The following is a 17,432-nucleotide window of genomic DNA, read 5'->3' on the forward strand; positions in this document are numbered from 1 at the left end:
CATTCAGCGTTCAGACCGACAACTGAACACAGTCACAGAGAAAAATGTCTGCTGCACATCGGTGACACTGTAGACTGCTTGAAAGGAGCCAAATATTTCTTAGCTATTATCATTAAGAAAGGCTACTAGCAAATCAAGGTCGATGAAGCTGATAGAGAAGAGAGGGCCTTGATAACTGATGACAACATCTGAGAGTCGAAAGTTATGCTGTTTGGACTATGTAATGCTCCAGTCACCTTCAAATGTGTGATGGACAACCTACTTTGACACCTTAAATGGACATATCTTTGCTATCTAAATGAGAGTGTCATTTTTTCAGAGACAATTCGAAACCATCTACGCCTCCTGACAACTGTGTTAAAAATGTGTTCAGGTTGCAGGTCTCTGAATCTGAAAAAGTGTGTCCTCATCACCCAAGAAATAAAAATCTTGGCACACCTAGAGAATGGCGATGGTCTGTCCCAATCCAGAGAAAATAAGAACAGTAACAGATTCTTCCAACTCCTTGGCCCATTTGTGATGTGGGAAGCTTTCTTAGACTGTGCTCATACTTTGGGTAATTCATAAAGGTCTTCTGTACCAAGGCACATCTTTTGCAAGAATTACTACAGGGAGATACCAAATATGAGATCTTTTCAGAAAATTCTGGAACTTTGTCTACAAAATTTTTGTACACTTGCCTTTTACTTGTTGTGCTTGGTATCCTTTGAAATACTCTCCTCCACTATTGATACACCACTCCCAATGCTGTTTCCACTTCCGAAAGCAGTCTTGGTATGCCTTTGGCTGGATCGCACAGAGCACCGTCTGCAGATTTTCTTTTATCTCATCTATTGTTGCAAAGCTTTGTCCTTTCAATGGAGTTTTTGAATTTGGAAATTAAAAAAAAAAAAAAGTCTGCAGGAGCCAGGTCTGGAGAGTAAGGAAGATGAGGCAGCACAGTGATTTCATTTTTTGTACAATAGTCATGCAGTGGGTGCATTATCGTGATGTAAGAGCTATAAATTGTCTTGCCACATTTCAGGTCATTTCCTTCTCACATCTACATACAGGTGTTGCAACACATCCCAACCGCTCCAGCGTTTGACATTCTGTCCCTGTGGCATGAATGAGCTTATCTACATCTACATCTACATCCATACTCCACAAGCCACCTGACGGTGTGTGGTGGAGGGTACCTTGAGTACCTCTATCGGTTCTCCCTTCTATTCCAATCTCGTATTGTTCTTGGAAAGAAAGATTGTCGGTATGCCTCTGTGTGGGCTCTAATCTCTCTGATTTTATCCTAATGGTCTCTTTGCGAGATATACATAGGAGGGAGCAATATACTGCTTGACTCCTCGGTGAAGGTATGTTCTCGAACCTTCAACAAAAGCCCGTACCGAGCTACTGAGTGCCTCTCCTGCAGAATCTTGCACTGGAATTTATCTATCATCTCCGTAACACTTTCGCGATTACTAAATGATCCAGTAACGAAGTGCACTGCTCTCCGTTGGATCTTCTCTATATCTTCTATCAACCCTATCGGGTATGGATCCCACATTGGTGAGCAATATTCAAGCAGTGGACGAACAAGTGTACTGTAACCTACTTCCTTTGTTTTCAGATTGCATTTCCTTAGGATTCTTCCAATGAATCTCAGTCTGGCATCTGCTTTACCAACGATCAACTTTATATGATGATTCCATTTTAAATCACTTCTAATGCCTACTCCCAGATAATTTATGGAATTAACTGCTTCCAGTTGCTGACCTGCTATATTGTAGCTAAATGATAAGGGATCTTTGTTTCTATGTATCTGCAGCACATTACACATGTCTACATTGAGATTCAATTGCCATTCCCTGCACCATGCGTCAATTTGCTGCAGATCCTCCTGCATTTCAGTACAATTTTCCATTATTACAACCTCTTGATATACTACAGCATCATCTGCAAAAAGCCTCAGTGAACTTCTTTCAGTCATGGCTTTGACATTTGACTTGACCTGACGAGTTTTTTTTTTTTTTTTTTTTTTTTTTTTTTTTTTTTTTTTTTTTTTTTTTTTTTTTTTTGAGAAGCTTTCCTGACCCATTGTGAAGATTGCACCTTGTTCTCAATATCATAACAGTAGGCCCACATCTCATCATCGTTTATGATTATTGTAAGGAACATCTTATTTTCATCTACGTGATCCAAAAGCTCTTCACAGACTGCGAGATGAAGATCTTTCCGGTATTGACTCATGAGCTGTGGGACGAACTTTCCGACAACACGATGCATTCCGAGATGCTGTGTCAAGATTTCATGACATGATCCAACTGAAATGTTACATTCTTCTCCAATCTCTTGGATAGCGTTTAATTGTCACACACAATTTCATTGATGTTCCTGACATGAGCATTGTCAGTGGATGTCGAAATGGGTCCTGAACGAGGATCATCTTTACCTTGTGTCTGACCATTTTTAAACCATATGAACTATTCGTAACACTAAGTATGGCATAAGCACTCATCATTATAGGCTTCTTGCCTCATTTGGTGGGTCTCTTTAATGGTTTTCTTGAGTTTCACGCAAAATTTAATGCAGACGCAATGCTCCTCTAACTCTGCCATCTTGAAATTCGCAAACTGTGCAACACAATGTTCTACTCAGTACAGCACTGAGCAACAACCAACAGACATACAACAATGAAACTTCTGGCAGTTACACGTTATACACAGACATGTGCAGGGATGCTAACTGCATTTCACTGCAACTCACCATTGGTGTGAAATTACAAATGTTCTAGAGCTTTCTGAACAGACCTTGCATTCCTGGAATGAAGTGCTAGAAAGATCTTGCCTTGTAACATCTTCTCCAGTTCTGGCTTAGTACGACAAGAATGTGAAGACAGAACTTTACACTGGCACGGTTTTGGGATAGGGGCAGTTTTAGTGCATATTCAGGAAGGTGCTGAAAAGGTGGTAGATTACACTCCAAGTCCGAGAGGAAGTACTCTATAACTGAGAAACAGTACCTTGCAGTTGTTTGGGCCCTCAACAAGTTCTGGCTCATTTATTTGGCAAACAATTCAGTGTTGTGGTGGACCATTATTCTCTATGCTGGCTAACTAGCTTGAAGGACCCATTCTGTTGACTAGCAAGATGGACACTGAGGCTTCAGAAGTTCAATGTCACAATGATATACACAAATGGATGCTGACACAAGGACACTGACTGCCTTTCAAGGAATCTTATGGTGGGACACAGAAACATGGATAAAAGCTAAGCCATGGCTGCATTTAATGACATTGCTGCTGAAAAGATGAAAGATCCAACATTGCTGAAATACATAGAAGCCTTGAGGAATGAAGAACCAACCAAAGGAGTATTCCAGTTAATAAATGGAACATTGTGAAAAGGAATTATGAATTGGGGTGGAAATGATTGCTCATCGTCTCAGCTCATCTGTGGCCAGCAGTCCCGAAGTATTTCTTTAGCACTCCAACATTTGGTCACCTGGGATTCATCAAGACTCTAGACCAAGTCAGATTCAAGAATCACTGCTCAGTTCTCTACCAATCCATTAGACACTGTGTGAACCACTGTAATGAATTCCAATGAGGGCAAATACCTCTGGGGCTTCTGGTACAAATCCTGCATGCAGCAGTGTCATTCTACCACATTGTACTCGACCTCTTCGGAAGGTTCTGGAATTTATGGCCAATAGTCTGCTCTGACTACCTCACCAGTTGCGATGTCACAAAAAGCTGTGCCAACTTCTAAAGCTCCAGAAATTGCCAAGTTCCTGGTATACAACATCTTTCGAAGCGCTGAGTACCATGTGTGATGGTCTCTAAAGGGAAAAGTTTTTCTGTCAAGTTTTTCTGTAATATCACAGATAATTTCACATTGCGATATCACGGATAGGATGACAACAGCCTACCACCCACAGATGAAAGACCTCACAGAACACTTTAATAAGACATTTGCAGGTATGCTCTCGATGTACATTGATGTTGAACTGTGACATTTGCATACAACACAGTGAAGCAAGATACTACAGTCCTGACCCCATTCTTTCTGCTCCATAGTAGTGTGGCTGAAATGACAGTGGATACACTTGTTCATGTTTCACCTCATCAACAAGATCAAAGGAGCAAAACAGGCTGGCTTGCATATGAACCATGGACACCCAGGAGAAAGACCAAGAGCACTATAATGTCAAGCACTGGCCAGTCAGATGCAGCCCAGGAGACATGGTATGGATAATTATACCTGTGAGGTAAGTCGGACTATCGAAGAACTTATTGAAGTACTTATTAAAGAACTGCTTTGGATTTTATCATATCCTTTATCGTTTGTTGAATGTGGCATACGTATTTGAGGATTATGATCCTTCATCAAGAAGACAAAAGTGCAGAGACATTGTCCATGTCCTTTGTATGAAGAGGCGCAAATTGATGGTGAGAGGCTCAAGGAAACAGAAGACCCACTCAAGAGTCATGAAGCTTCAATAGGAGAGGCTACCTTCGATGCTTACCACAGTGAAGAGGATATAAAAACACAACCAGGATGTGAGGATCCACAACTGTCACCAACAGAATACCTTTTAAAAGATCAAGATCCAAGGTGGTGTTGTCGACTCCAGTGAGAACTTACGAAACAACTGGTCACTGTATCAGCAGGAAATGGCCCAATACTGTGACCTGTGGTGGATGCATTGTAGTATAGCACTTAGCACCATTGGCCAGCATGGTGTGGGTCGTCAGTTCAATCCTGACTGTTGGCAATTATTTGTTATTTAGTATTTATTTTTTCTGGAACATTCATGAAACATGTTTGTTTATTCTGTAATATTCAATGTGTGTTTAAATAGCATCGTTCTAGAATATTGGATATTTGTATAAATAGCAGCAGGTCCACCCACGAGTTTGATTCTGTGCTGCCTGTGCAGTGGTATTTGTAGTGAACATGCTTTCAGTTCTTGGGTGTGGCTGTGACATGACAGTATTACAAGCGCAGTTGGACTCATTTTAAACAAAAATGATTCACTGCAAGTGAAATTAGTAAGATGGAGCTTTCTATATGGATGTTGCTACAGGAAGTATTTCCTTTTCTCAAGTCTTGTGGTTCTTCCCTCCAGCTTCACTTCCAGGAAAATGAGTTCTGATGATTCTGTAGCAATTCTCATTTCTGTTGTAATGAAATGTGGTATCTTTGTTATGATTTCAATTTGGTCTCAGAATGTGAACATTTTGGCTGTTTCTGTAAAATCCTTCTTACACTCTGAATATTTTTGATTAACAGTAACTGTTGACTGTTGTTAGTTACATAGCTTTTTCAAGGTGAACACTTTTCTATGCCCTGAAGTATTGCAGCTTGAAGCAGTGAAAGTATTTTTAGACTTGTCATCATACACAAGTGCTTTAATTTCTGTCTTCAATTCGGAACTGTCTTGTGCAAATGATTTCTCGACACTTCTTATCTGAAATATTACATACACCATATTTAATATACTTCATTCCATAATTGTAAGTTAAATCTTTATCCTTCTCTTAATATTATAATTATGTATTTAAATACTTGGTAACTGGGAATTTCTTTGGTCTTCGTTATTTAACCAAAGCATGAGGCAGCAAACAATGAAAGAAATAATGTATTTTTTTCTTTTACTATACAACAGTCATTCATTTTATAAATACAGCCAGTGATTGTCATCAGGTATAAAGAAATAAAAAGGATCATTTTTCAACTGTAGCCACTTCAAAATGAGAATATATAGTATTTTTCAGGATATACTACCTGTGATGTCATTTGGAGAAGTTTACATTACATGTGCATCTAGTGCCCAGTAAAAAAATTCTGAAATGAGTGAAAACAAATTTTGTATTAAATGGAATGTTCCTCATTTCATTGGTGCTGTCAATAGGAAACACATTCAGTTTGTAGTGTCTCCCAAACTGGTTCTAATATATTTTTATACCAAATTTTTGTATTGTTTTTCTGTCTTTGGAAGATGCTGATTTCTAACTTATTTAAGTGGGTACAATAAAAATGTAGTTCACCTCACTGTCGGAGACAGAGTGTTTCCCTTTGGCTCTCATTTGTTTAGACCATATCTGTATGATAAAACTCGTGGCAAGAACCACAAAAAGGTATCTGACTTCCTTCTGAGTGGAGCTTGAAATGTTTCTGAAAATGAATTTAGTATTTTAGTATGGTAGTAATAAATTTTTGGATGTAGGTATAAAAGGGTCAACTCTTTGCTGCTTGTAAATTTTATGAGAATTGGAGGTAATGTATTATTTGAAACATTCAAAGTGAGAGAACATTTCATGAATATGGTAATTTACCAGCTGTATCAGCAAATTAGCATCTTGCCAGCAGTAATTTATATAAAGAAAAATATCTTAAGTCATGCAATTCCTGGTATGATTTTTTTGTGTAGGTAACAAAATGTCATTCTTCACACTATCTAAAAACATTAGAAAATGTTAAAAGCTTATGTAGTTGCTTCATTATTGTTCATATATCTCCACGGATATTGTCTCTCTATTGATTGATGATTCCAGTGGTCTGGAAGCTTATTAAGATGATCACACAATTTTTTATAATTTTGCACAAGAGTAATAAGTCTTCCACCGTTCATTGCGCTTGTTACTTAATGCCCGCACCACTAGTAAATGTTGACATTTAATTTTTGTCTTGTTGTTTGGCTGTGACTTTACTCTTACTAGATACATGTACCAAATGCATTTCCTCCTTGATAATACTGTCCAAATTTTCTCTGCTGTTTTCTCTCATAACTCAGCCAAGTGAATGCCTTCCACCTGTAATCTCAGCAGAGGATATGATAATGGAGTTTGTGCAGCTCTTGCAGGACACTCCAGTGAATGTGCACATCTCTCCAGAAGAGAAGTGGAGACATTGACCAGTACTGATTACACTTTCTCAAATCTGTTACAATGATTGCTGTGCAGCAGTATGTGTATTTCAGTAATTACCACACCATCTGTTTATCGTATTTGTAACAGAAAACCTGTTCTGACATTGAATGTGTTGTTACTTGTCTCACTATATCCATGTATACCTCCGTACTATTGTGACATGGGTTTGTTAAAATATTTCACAGCCAACATTGACTTCTTTAATGATCTTCAATTTAATGACATCCTAACCCATACAAAGTAGGTTTACACTGCCTACATTGTCTATACACCCAATATGTGTTAGTGAACTGTGCAGTTCTCACTCCTGCGAGTATCTCCTCCCCAAATTTGCTTTCTGTACCTTCATAAATTTATCTAATACAGTCTTATTGCCAGCAAGAAGGAGAAGCTAATCATGAAAAAACTCATGCCATACATATCAATTAGTATAAACACAAGCCACCATTTTTTAAAGCCTGAGTCTGACTCCAGAAAAGCATTCACTGATGATGAATGAATGCAAGTAGATAAAAAGGAAAGAAGATTAAGGTTTAACGTTCTATTTATGAGAAGATCGTGAAATATGTAGCGCATGTAGCACAAGCTCACTTAGACAGAATGTGGAGGGTCTTGGCTACGTCCTTTTCAAGAGCAGCATTCCAGCATTTACCTTAAGCGATTTAGGGGAACTACATATAACTGAATCCTAAATGGCCAGGTGTATATTTGAACACTGGTCCTCCTGACATCTAGTTCAGTGCTTTGACCACCAAGTCACCCCACAAACTCATTGACAGACAATATCTCCTCACAGAACATACTATGCATCAGCTCAGTTACTAATAAATTCATCACTCACATCATCATTGTGTTTTTGCAACAACAATTCTTCAGAAGCTCCCATACAGAAATTCATTCATTAGTAAATACTTGGCTCATAAAATCCTCTGGATTGTAACTTCTACCATATGCACAATGTGTATACATATTCCTGTTTAAACCCTCCTTTCTTCTTACCAGTTATATGGATCCTGTTGTGCCTGCCTAAATCATCCACCACATTTATCATTATAAGCTGTCAGTTGTAATTCTGTGCACCTCTCTTTTGATTTATAGTTGTGAGTGGTTTTTTCCCCTTATGCTTATGATCCTGTACCATCTACAAGCTTGTCTATCTTTTTTATTTATCAGTGAAATGTCTTAGCTCCAGTGCCAGTAAACCCTTAATTCTTTAAAGAATCAAACTCCCATGTATAAAACAGCTTCAAACATCTGATTACTTTAAAAATGAGTTAATATGTTGAATATTTGACATTAAGCATATAAGCAAGAAAAAGTTTAGAAAAGGTTTGAAACTATGCTTACAGTTTGTTAGTAGTTGCTAAGTGCTCTCATTATGAAACACTAGATGAATGTAGTCTGGGAAATTTGCACCCCATGTTAAGCAAAAGCATGTAGTCTGGGAAATTTGCACCTCATGTTAAGCAAAAGCAATTTTTTTTTTTCCGCTCATCTCAATGTTTATGATGTCATATCGCCTGAACTATTTGTTGTACAGTGATATAGTATTGCAGATACATTCTGTGGTATATGTGGATACTGTCTGCAAACTGTTGCGAATAGAGTCAGTGGTAAAGAAATAATAAATTAAAATGTCACATCTAATGCTGAAGTGCCTGAAAGAAGGTTCTTTGAACCACCTTCAGACTATTTCCCTGCTGTTCCACACCCTAACAGTGCATGGGAAAAATGAACACTTAAATCTTATTTTGTTGCTATGATCTTTTCTCCCTATCTAGTTTGGTGACAGTGAAGTATTTTCACATTGAGAAGAGGGGGTTACTGACTGAAATTTTGTGAAGAGCTCTTGCTACAATGAAATACACCTTTGTTTTAATGATTAAACCCCAACTCATGTGGTATATCTGTGACACTCTCTTTCCTATTTTTCTGCCCTTCGTTGGACTTTTTCGAAGTCCTCCATCAATCCTCTCTTGTAAGGATCCAATACTGCACTACAGTACTCTGGCAGAGGATGAACAAGTGTAGTGTAGGCAGTCACTTTAGTACACCTTTTGCATCTTCTAAGCATTCTGCCAATAAAACATTTTCTTTAGTTTACCTTACCCACAACACTATGTGGTCGTTGCAATTTAAGTTGTTCATAATAGTAATTCCTAAGTATTTAGTTGACAGCATTTATAATTGTGAGATGTATTGTGTAAGCGAAATTTAACAGATTTCTATTCATACTCATGTAGATGACCTCACACTTTTACTTATTCAGAGGGAGTTGCCACTTTCCCCACCATAGAGGTATTGTGTCTAGGTTATTTTGTAATTGGTATTGAATTTCTGGTGACTTTACTGGATGGTAAATGACAGTGAAAATATAGTAAGCAACGAACTTTTCTCCTTTCGTCAGGTCCTGGAATGGTTGCTTAGTAATTATAGATATAGAGATTAATTCCGTTTTTAATATTAGACATTTCCATCATTGATTTATTTAACAAGAGCTACATCTTTTGTCTATAACATTTTCATATCATTGTGTCGTAATGAGATCGATTTTTATATTTCAGCTAATGTAAATCCCATTTCTATCAATCAATAAAAAATGTAATCTTGCACAATCATTTTATGCAGTGAGTTATGTCACTTGGCAATTTTTGTTAACTAGTTGAACTGTGAAAGTAACTGTTTGTTCTCTTTTTCAGATTTTCAAATGGAAAAGAAAGCTTCAGATTTCAAGTTGTAACTGGAATGGTTGAAGTATCTTCCAAAACTGCTAATGTAATGGGTGTTTCAATTGTATCAAAGTCAATCCCACAGACTGTTGAGGTATTGTCATACTATTGTTTTTCCTCCCCCTTGTAGTTTAACTTTTTTTATGAAACACAAGGGCTATCTTTATTATTTTTTCAAGGAACAATCTGTTGTGGAATGGAAAATACAGTGAAGATATAAAAAATTTTTTTATTTGCGACATTTAACTATATCTTCCAGCTACTTTTCTACATAGTCACCGCTCCAACTTATACATTTGTCATAGTGTTGTACCAACTTATCAATATCCTCATTATAGAAAGTAGCTGCCTGTGTTTTTTACCATTTCTCTACACTAGTCTGCAGCTCATAGTCTGTGCCAAAATGCTGCTTCATAGCCAGTGGTGCATGTGAGCAGCGAGATAAATATCAGAGGTTGACAAGTCCGGGCTGTTGGTGAGTGATTGGATACTTCCCACTAAATACACTGCACAAGCATCTTTATTGCAACTGCAGTGTTTGGCCAAACAGTGTAATGAAGAAGAACAATGGCTGATGCCTGCATTCCTCTTACCTTGCTCAGAATTGCCCCTCGCAGATGATTTTCTTGAATCGCCTGATCCACTTGCTGAACAAGATCATTGGTTGATACTCACTTGCTTCCCTGCTGCTTGCATCATGAACATGTGTACATCCTGCTGTGAAGTTCCTGCACCATTGCCACACATTGTTGTCACGCATGACAGTTAGGTTATGTGGACTGCAAGTAATCAGGCAAAATCCTCCAGGCTGAAGAAAGCAAATGACAGCACACACTTCACACTTGGTGGGTGGGAGTATTGTTCTAGGCACCTTTAGGTGCTCACTATGCATTCAGGACTGAAAAGTGTGACATATGCTAAAGCTTCATCAGAGTTTCACTGTACATTTAATTTTATGACTGATCAGACCTTGAAAAAAATATCCCTTGTGTATAGTAATAATTTTATAGACAATTGCTTATTAAATTTGTCAAAAGAATGTTTGGTATTTACAGTCATGATCAGTGTATAAGAAAAAGGTGAATGTGCTATTTCACATGTCATGGAATTTTTTTAACTGTCATAATGATCATTATTCTTTCTGCATAAAGTCTCAGTTCAGTATTAGTTGGACTATGTTTACAGAATTTGCCTCAAGAAGAGTTTTCCATGTTAAGGGAAATGGACACTTAACATAGGTCCAGTTCTTACAACCTAGCAGAATAAGATGTTTATGTAGAAAGCGTACTGTGTGAAAGAAAATACTGATTGATTTGAACATTCAGCTGATAGATTACTTGTAACTGTGAACTGTGGCAGAATTTAGTCAAGTTGGTCATTACCTTAATGTATTATTTTGGCAGCTATCCTGGTTTCCTCCTTCAAGTGTTGAGCGTAGATTTCATTGCTTGCTGTTCAGGCTACAAACAGCAAGCAAGGAAATCGCCCCAAGACAACTAGGGAAGCTGTAGAAATAATGTGTAAATAAAATGACCAATTGGCTGCAAACCAAAACTAGTAATTTATCATGTGACTTATTCATTTCTGCATTGGTGTGCTGAATCTTGTCCTCCTTTATTTTCTTTCTAGTTCAGTATACTTTCTCTAATGCCCAATTAGTGTTGCAAATTCACTGCATGTGGCCATGGCGGTATTGTAGCAGGTAAGATGCGTTAAAAAGATGACATCACTGACATGTTCAGATCCCTTTGGTGTTCAGTGTTCAATTGCAGAACATGATAGTTTATGATATTTGTGAGACTCATCCATGTCTTTAGAGACGGGGGCATGAGAAGGGAGGGGGACGGGGGTGGCGGCGGCAATGTTCTGATGTGACAACTAAAGTAAATATTAGACTTGTTGGTGAAACTCTTACATTTTGTTCCTTTCCCCTTATGTCCTTCACAGTTGAAACAGATTAAAAGATCCTATTCCAGAATCTGTATGCCAGTTTTAATTTACATTTTCACCAGCTACTCAAGATGTACCAACATCACATTTGGTCAAATTTACAGCATATTCCTATTTTGTATTTACTTTGGTTTAAACTCTTACTATATGGTGAAATTACAGTTTATGGTTCCCATAACATTCTTCGCTCTCACAAACTGTTTCAAACAAGATTACTTGGTTTGACATGCTGAGTGAGATGGCACTGTGGTTAAGGCACTGGTATTACATTTGGGAGGAGTCAATAGACCAGTCATCCAAATGTAGCTTTTCTGTGGTTTCCTTAAATTGAATGAAGTGAGTGATTGGATTGTTCTTTTGGGAAGAGCATAGCCAGCTTCATCCTCTGTTGTGGACCAATCTTCTCCTCTGCCTTGAATTACTTTGTTGTTGAAAACTTTGAGTTTCACTGTCTCTTAATAAAGTGGAACTGGCATTACTTGAATGTATTAAGATGTATAATCATTGTGTATCAGTTCAGGTAGAACCACCAGTGACCAGCAGTACCATCTGTTGATGTCTTCTTTGGCTCTAGGGCATTTGATACCTGATGTATATTGTGACAGTTGCACAGAGTAGTGTAGTTCAAATTGTCCAAATAGGATCTGATAGGGATTTTGAGAGGTCAGATCTTTCAGCCAGTGTAGATGGCACATGCACATTGCACTGTGATAGTGATGTTCCAAATCAAGAGCAATAACAATTTTTCAAGAGTGCTGCAAACCTGGTCAAAAGACGTGTCAGTGGCAGAATAGTGCGGTGCAGCAGAGGATGCAGTGATTCACTGAGTCCAATAGTCACCAAAGTGGAACACTCCTCATGTAACTGGATTAATACTAGTTTATCAACAAAATAAAAAAGTGCTTTCTCTGTACAGTTATAAAATAAGAAAATGTGTTCCAATGTAATCTTGCATCATTTTGTATTGACATAAATTAAGATAAGAAATGGAGCGTAAGGGTGTTTTTGTGTTCTCACGGGCTTTTGTTTCATGTCTGGATCTTAATTTTTTGTGTGAAACTGTTTTTCATCTCTTGAAAAATTTAGAAATTATAAAATTGTGGTACGTAGGAATAGTAGATTTAGTGTTTTTTATGTTCAGTGTATAATGCGAAATAATTTTATTCAGATGAAAGCACGAAGCACGAAGACCATTCAGTGTCTCACAGTAATAAAGTACTCTGAGGCTATAACAAAAGTGGAATATGCAACAAGGAAAGATATTCTTGAGAAGGAAGCATTAAATGTAAGTTCTGTATGATTATAACTAGTGATATATTATATTTCTTGTGTTATTCCATTAAGACTTGTATTCTCTGACTAAAATTTTCAGATAATGGAAAGAGCTGTGGTAAAGCCAGATTTGAAAGATGATCATGTTAATGTGTGGAAACAGTTATGGAGCACTGGTGTCACAATAAGTCAGTCAAAGCACACACAAGCAATTAATGGAGACAAAATTAATGCAACATTCTATTATGTTCTATCTCATGTTGCATCACCATATCATGAAGATGGAACTTCAAAGGAAAAGAAAGCGGAACTGATGAACAGTTTGTTTTATGCAGAAGGATGTTTCGGCGGTCATCACACATTGTAATTATGATTTGTGTATTCTTTCTGTTTGGAGCTGACCTTTTTGTATTTTTATGTACTCAGTTCCTTGGAACTTTTTTTTTCCTGTGCTAAAAATCGCCCTGGACTCTTTTTAGATTACTGTTTGATGAAACTAATTCTCTTTCATTGTATGGAAGCACAAAAAATAAGTATTAACAAGTACAGGTTTACTGACAGTTGTACAAGTTTGAATGGCATTAAAAATTTGATTACAATTTTACCCCGGAATGGAACAGAAAGTAGCAGAAACAAAAGACACTGGATACATGGCTTTTCCTCTGCATCTGAAGCACATGGCATGACTGTCTCAATACAGAATCATGTGGTGCTGATAAAGCTCTCTTACAAGAATAGTAACTGCACACTTGTTGCTCTGCAGAAGTTATGGACACTCAGGGGTATGAAAATAGGCATTGATTTGATGTCTGCCAAGGGTTTAGAGAAAATGATTATATGAAATTTAAAAAGACAGGTTCTTTTGCAGTGTAATGTGGCAGAGGGAGGAAAACAACTGAGCCAACATAAGTAGAAGATGTGACCACAGCATTGTAGGAAGGATCAAGTGGTGATGTGTAAACATATAGTGGACGGGGAATTGCCCAAACTGTGGACATGTCCTTGAGCATGGTGCATAAAATTTTATGAAACATCCTGCATTGCTATCCATACAAAATTATCCATGGTCAGGAGTTGCTTTGAGCTGTGTAATTTGCCGTAGAATTTCTTGTTCACGTGGAAGTGGACAGTGAATGACCATTGAATATTTTATGGACAGACAAAGCCCATTTCCCTCTCCAAAGTAATGTCAATATACAGAATTTGGGCAATGCAAAATTCACATGCACTTCAGCCAGTACCACTTCATTCTGCAAAGGTAACTGTGTGGTACAGATTGACAGCATCGTATATCTTAGGGCCATTTTTGAGGAGGTGAGTCCCGTGGGTTCTGTTATGTGTGCTGTCATTGGTAAATGCTATGAGAGACATCTGCACACCATTTCAAACCATTCCACAGCTTGAATGTGTGGGTAGGATCATTTTCATGTAAGATGACACTCCTCTGCACATTGCACAGATGGTGAAACAGCTGCTGCAGAGACACTTAGGAAATGCTAGAATTATCTGCCATCATTTCCCTACAGCCTGGCCATCCAGTTCACCTGCTTTTAATCCTTATGACATGGCTGTGAGGTTATCTGGAAGATACTGTGTTCAGTGCTCTTATTACAAACGTATTTGAATTGAAGGCATACTTTATGTAACACATGTTGAGTAGGAGCCCTGAGATACTCCAGTCTGATGTGGAGCATGCTGTTTCTCAATTTCAACTTGGGGTAGAAAACAGTGGACACCATATTGAACATGTATTGCGCCAATTAAACATAGATTTCATGGTTGGTTTTTACGTAGTTTTTGGCCTAAGGTCAATTAAAAACATATTTCATTATTGCTCTTTATGCAGCTTTTGGCCTCAAAACAATTAACAGCTAATGTCATTGTTGCTTTATATGCAGTTTTTGCCTCCAGGAGAATTAAAAACCAGTTTTTCCCATCAGATGTGGTACGACCTCACCATGATGGATGGGCTTACCTAACTAACAGTGCCACTAGTGTTGAATTCCAAACTCGTTTGGTCATGCACATTGCACAGTACAATTGGTGTGATATTGCGATTCATCTGCCATTCGTAGCTGAACCCATTTACATTATGATGCTTACAGCACCATCTAGTGGTAAAATTTCCATTCCGCCCCTCCCATAGTGTTGTTTCTTTCCTTTATAGTATTCCATTCAAATCTGACATCGTTCTGACCAGTTGTTTTCTTTGTACAGTGTTATGAAAAGGGAAGCATACTGTATATAGTGTACTTCTGAGTACAGAAGAGTACGGTAGAATATGACAAGGTTGATGACTGACAGCGTTGTTGGGAAGATTTATAGTGAACAAAGAATAAAATGTTTAAAATGTTGAGGAACATCTATGAGTAAACCCAGAGAATACGTAGATTTCACAAATGTTGTAGCCCACAAATTGCCATAAGGGGCAAACAGGTACGAAATTAAAGTTGGCATATTCATGGACGATCATTATAACACACCAGAGAATGAATGATATACAAGGTTAAAATAGAAGTTAGACAAATCCACACGAGGCCAGTCCCTTCATCAAGTTTGGTGGATAAGGAACATACTGAGTATGGAACCTTTGCCTTTTGCAGGTAAATGCTCTATCGACTGCACTATCAAGACACAACTCATGACCTGCCCTTACTGGTTTACTTTCGTCAGTACCTCTCTCCTACTTTTCAAACTTCACAGAAGTTGCCTTGCATATCATATGAGACTAGCACTCATGGAAGAACAAATGTTGCAGACAAGTGGCTGAGCCACAGCTTAGGAGGTTGTTTGCAGAGTGACTTATTTTTTCTACTGCATAATGTGGGCTGGTTTGAAACTTCCAGGCAGATGAAAACTTTGTGACAGACCAGGACTCAAACGTGGAATGTTTGCTTTTCACAGTCAAATACTCTACCAACTGGACTCTCGAGACACGACTCAACCTGTCCTGACAGCTTTACTTCTGCCAGTACTTATTTCTTAATTTCCAAATGTCAGCACATGCTGTACTGTAGAGTTAATATTCACTCTGGAAACAATCCTCTGGGCTGTGACTAAGCCATTCCTTCACAATATCCATTTTTCCAGGGTTTTTGTTCGTGTGAGGTATGCAGGATACGCTCTGTGAATTTTGGAAAGTAGAAAAGAGTACTGGTGCAAGTAAATCTGTGGGGACAGGCTGTAAGTTCTGCCTGGTCAGCTCAGGCAGTAGAACATTTGTCCACAATAGGCAAAGGTTACAGGTTTGAGTCCCAGCCTGGCATTCAGTTTTAATTGGCCAGGTAGTTTCAGATGAGTACACCTTCACTCTGGAAAAGAGCATACCAAGTGCTGGTGGCCAAAGTTGGCCATGCTTCTGGCCGCTGTGGAGCTGATGTGTCACTGCCTGATGCTGAACATGCTCTCTCAGGATGAGGTATGGTGAGTTCTAATTCTAAAACAGTGTTGACTGTGTGTATCTTATGCTGCCATGTGCTTACCCCATTTGGGAAACTAGGTCAGAGGTGTTGGGTCGTTTGTGCAGTTGGTCTCCCCACTGATGGCTCCAAGTGGAGGTTGTGTCAGTGAATGCATATACTAGCAGCTTTCGAAAACTTAAGGTCATAGCAGCTGTCATTCGGTTAGTGCACATGGTCTTTTCTTTTCAATTTTTTTCACTGTATGTATCTAGCCAGTCTTCACTGACTCAGTTGACTTCATTGTTCTGTCACTTTTCCTGGGTGGAACATGAGCTCTTCGCCTATCGACAGTGGAGTGTCTGTGACCATAAGAACTGGTTTCAGGCAGAGGCACTGTGTTGGTTTTAGATGCTTTGGTGGCATCAGAACAGTCTTGCATTTGATGTAAGGGGACAAGTACAATGGCCCGGGACTGTATGCCAGAAGCACTTCTGTATCACATGGCCCCAATGGGTGCTCGAAGTGTGGATGTGCCGTCGTGGATGGCACCTGTGGTGTGATTGCACTGTGTGAAGAGGAACCCAAAAGCATCGGGGTGTTGGATTGCAGAGGTAACACTGCATGGATAGACCCTGCCATAGGATGATCAAAGCAACAGTGGTTGTGAGTATAGAGGCTGTGGTTGCATACAAACATAGCCCATTGTTGGAGACTGTGAGTGTTCTTCTCTGAGACCCATGAATGAGACCCAGAAATAAATGTTTGTGGTTCATGGGCAGGTGGAATTTATTTTTATATAGGTATATGTGCAACATCTTGATGGCATAGATTGTAATTAAGATTTCGTTTCTGATTTGGAAATGGTGCTTTTGGGAGGACATCAACATTTTGGAGACAAAATTGATTGGCAGCTTGAACTCATCAAAGTTTCAATGAGCTATCACTGTTTTCACACCATATTGTGAGGCATCTGTTGCAAGCACTAATTGATTCCCAGTTATGTAAGTCACTAGGAGTGGGAATTACCTCAGTGGATTTTTTAGTTGGTTGATCACTTTGTCACATTATGATATCCTTTGAAAACCAACACACTTCTGTTAGGGCTTGTTTAAGAGATAAAGGATGTCTACATTCTAAGAAATAAATTTACAAGAAAAATTACTTTCCTTA

The 17,432-nt window shown here is 38.4% G+C and overlaps 1 protein-coding gene across 1 annotated transcript in view; it reads left to right on the forward strand.

The window, feature by feature from the left end:
- LOC126299424 (uncharacterized protein KIAA2013 homolog) overlaps positions 1-17,432 on the forward strand; it is a 199,257-nt gene that overhangs the window by 133,088 nt on the left and 48,737 nt on the right. Inside the window, exons 5-7 of the mRNA XM_049991323.1 lie at positions 9,610-9,733; positions 12,758-12,874; positions 12,962-13,224. Of these exons, the coding sequence (XP_049847280.1) occupies positions 9,610-9,733; positions 12,758-12,874; positions 12,962-13,224 (504 nt within the window). The remainder of the gene's footprint in view (positions 1-9,609; positions 9,734-12,757; positions 12,875-12,961; positions 13,225-17,432) is intronic.

This window comes from Schistocerca gregaria, chromosome X (assembly GCF_023897955.1).
Source record: "Schistocerca gregaria isolate iqSchGreg1 chromosome X, iqSchGreg1.2, whole genome shotgun sequence".
Classification (NCBI taxonomy): domain Eukaryota; kingdom Metazoa; phylum Arthropoda; class Insecta; order Orthoptera; family Acrididae; genus Schistocerca; species Schistocerca gregaria.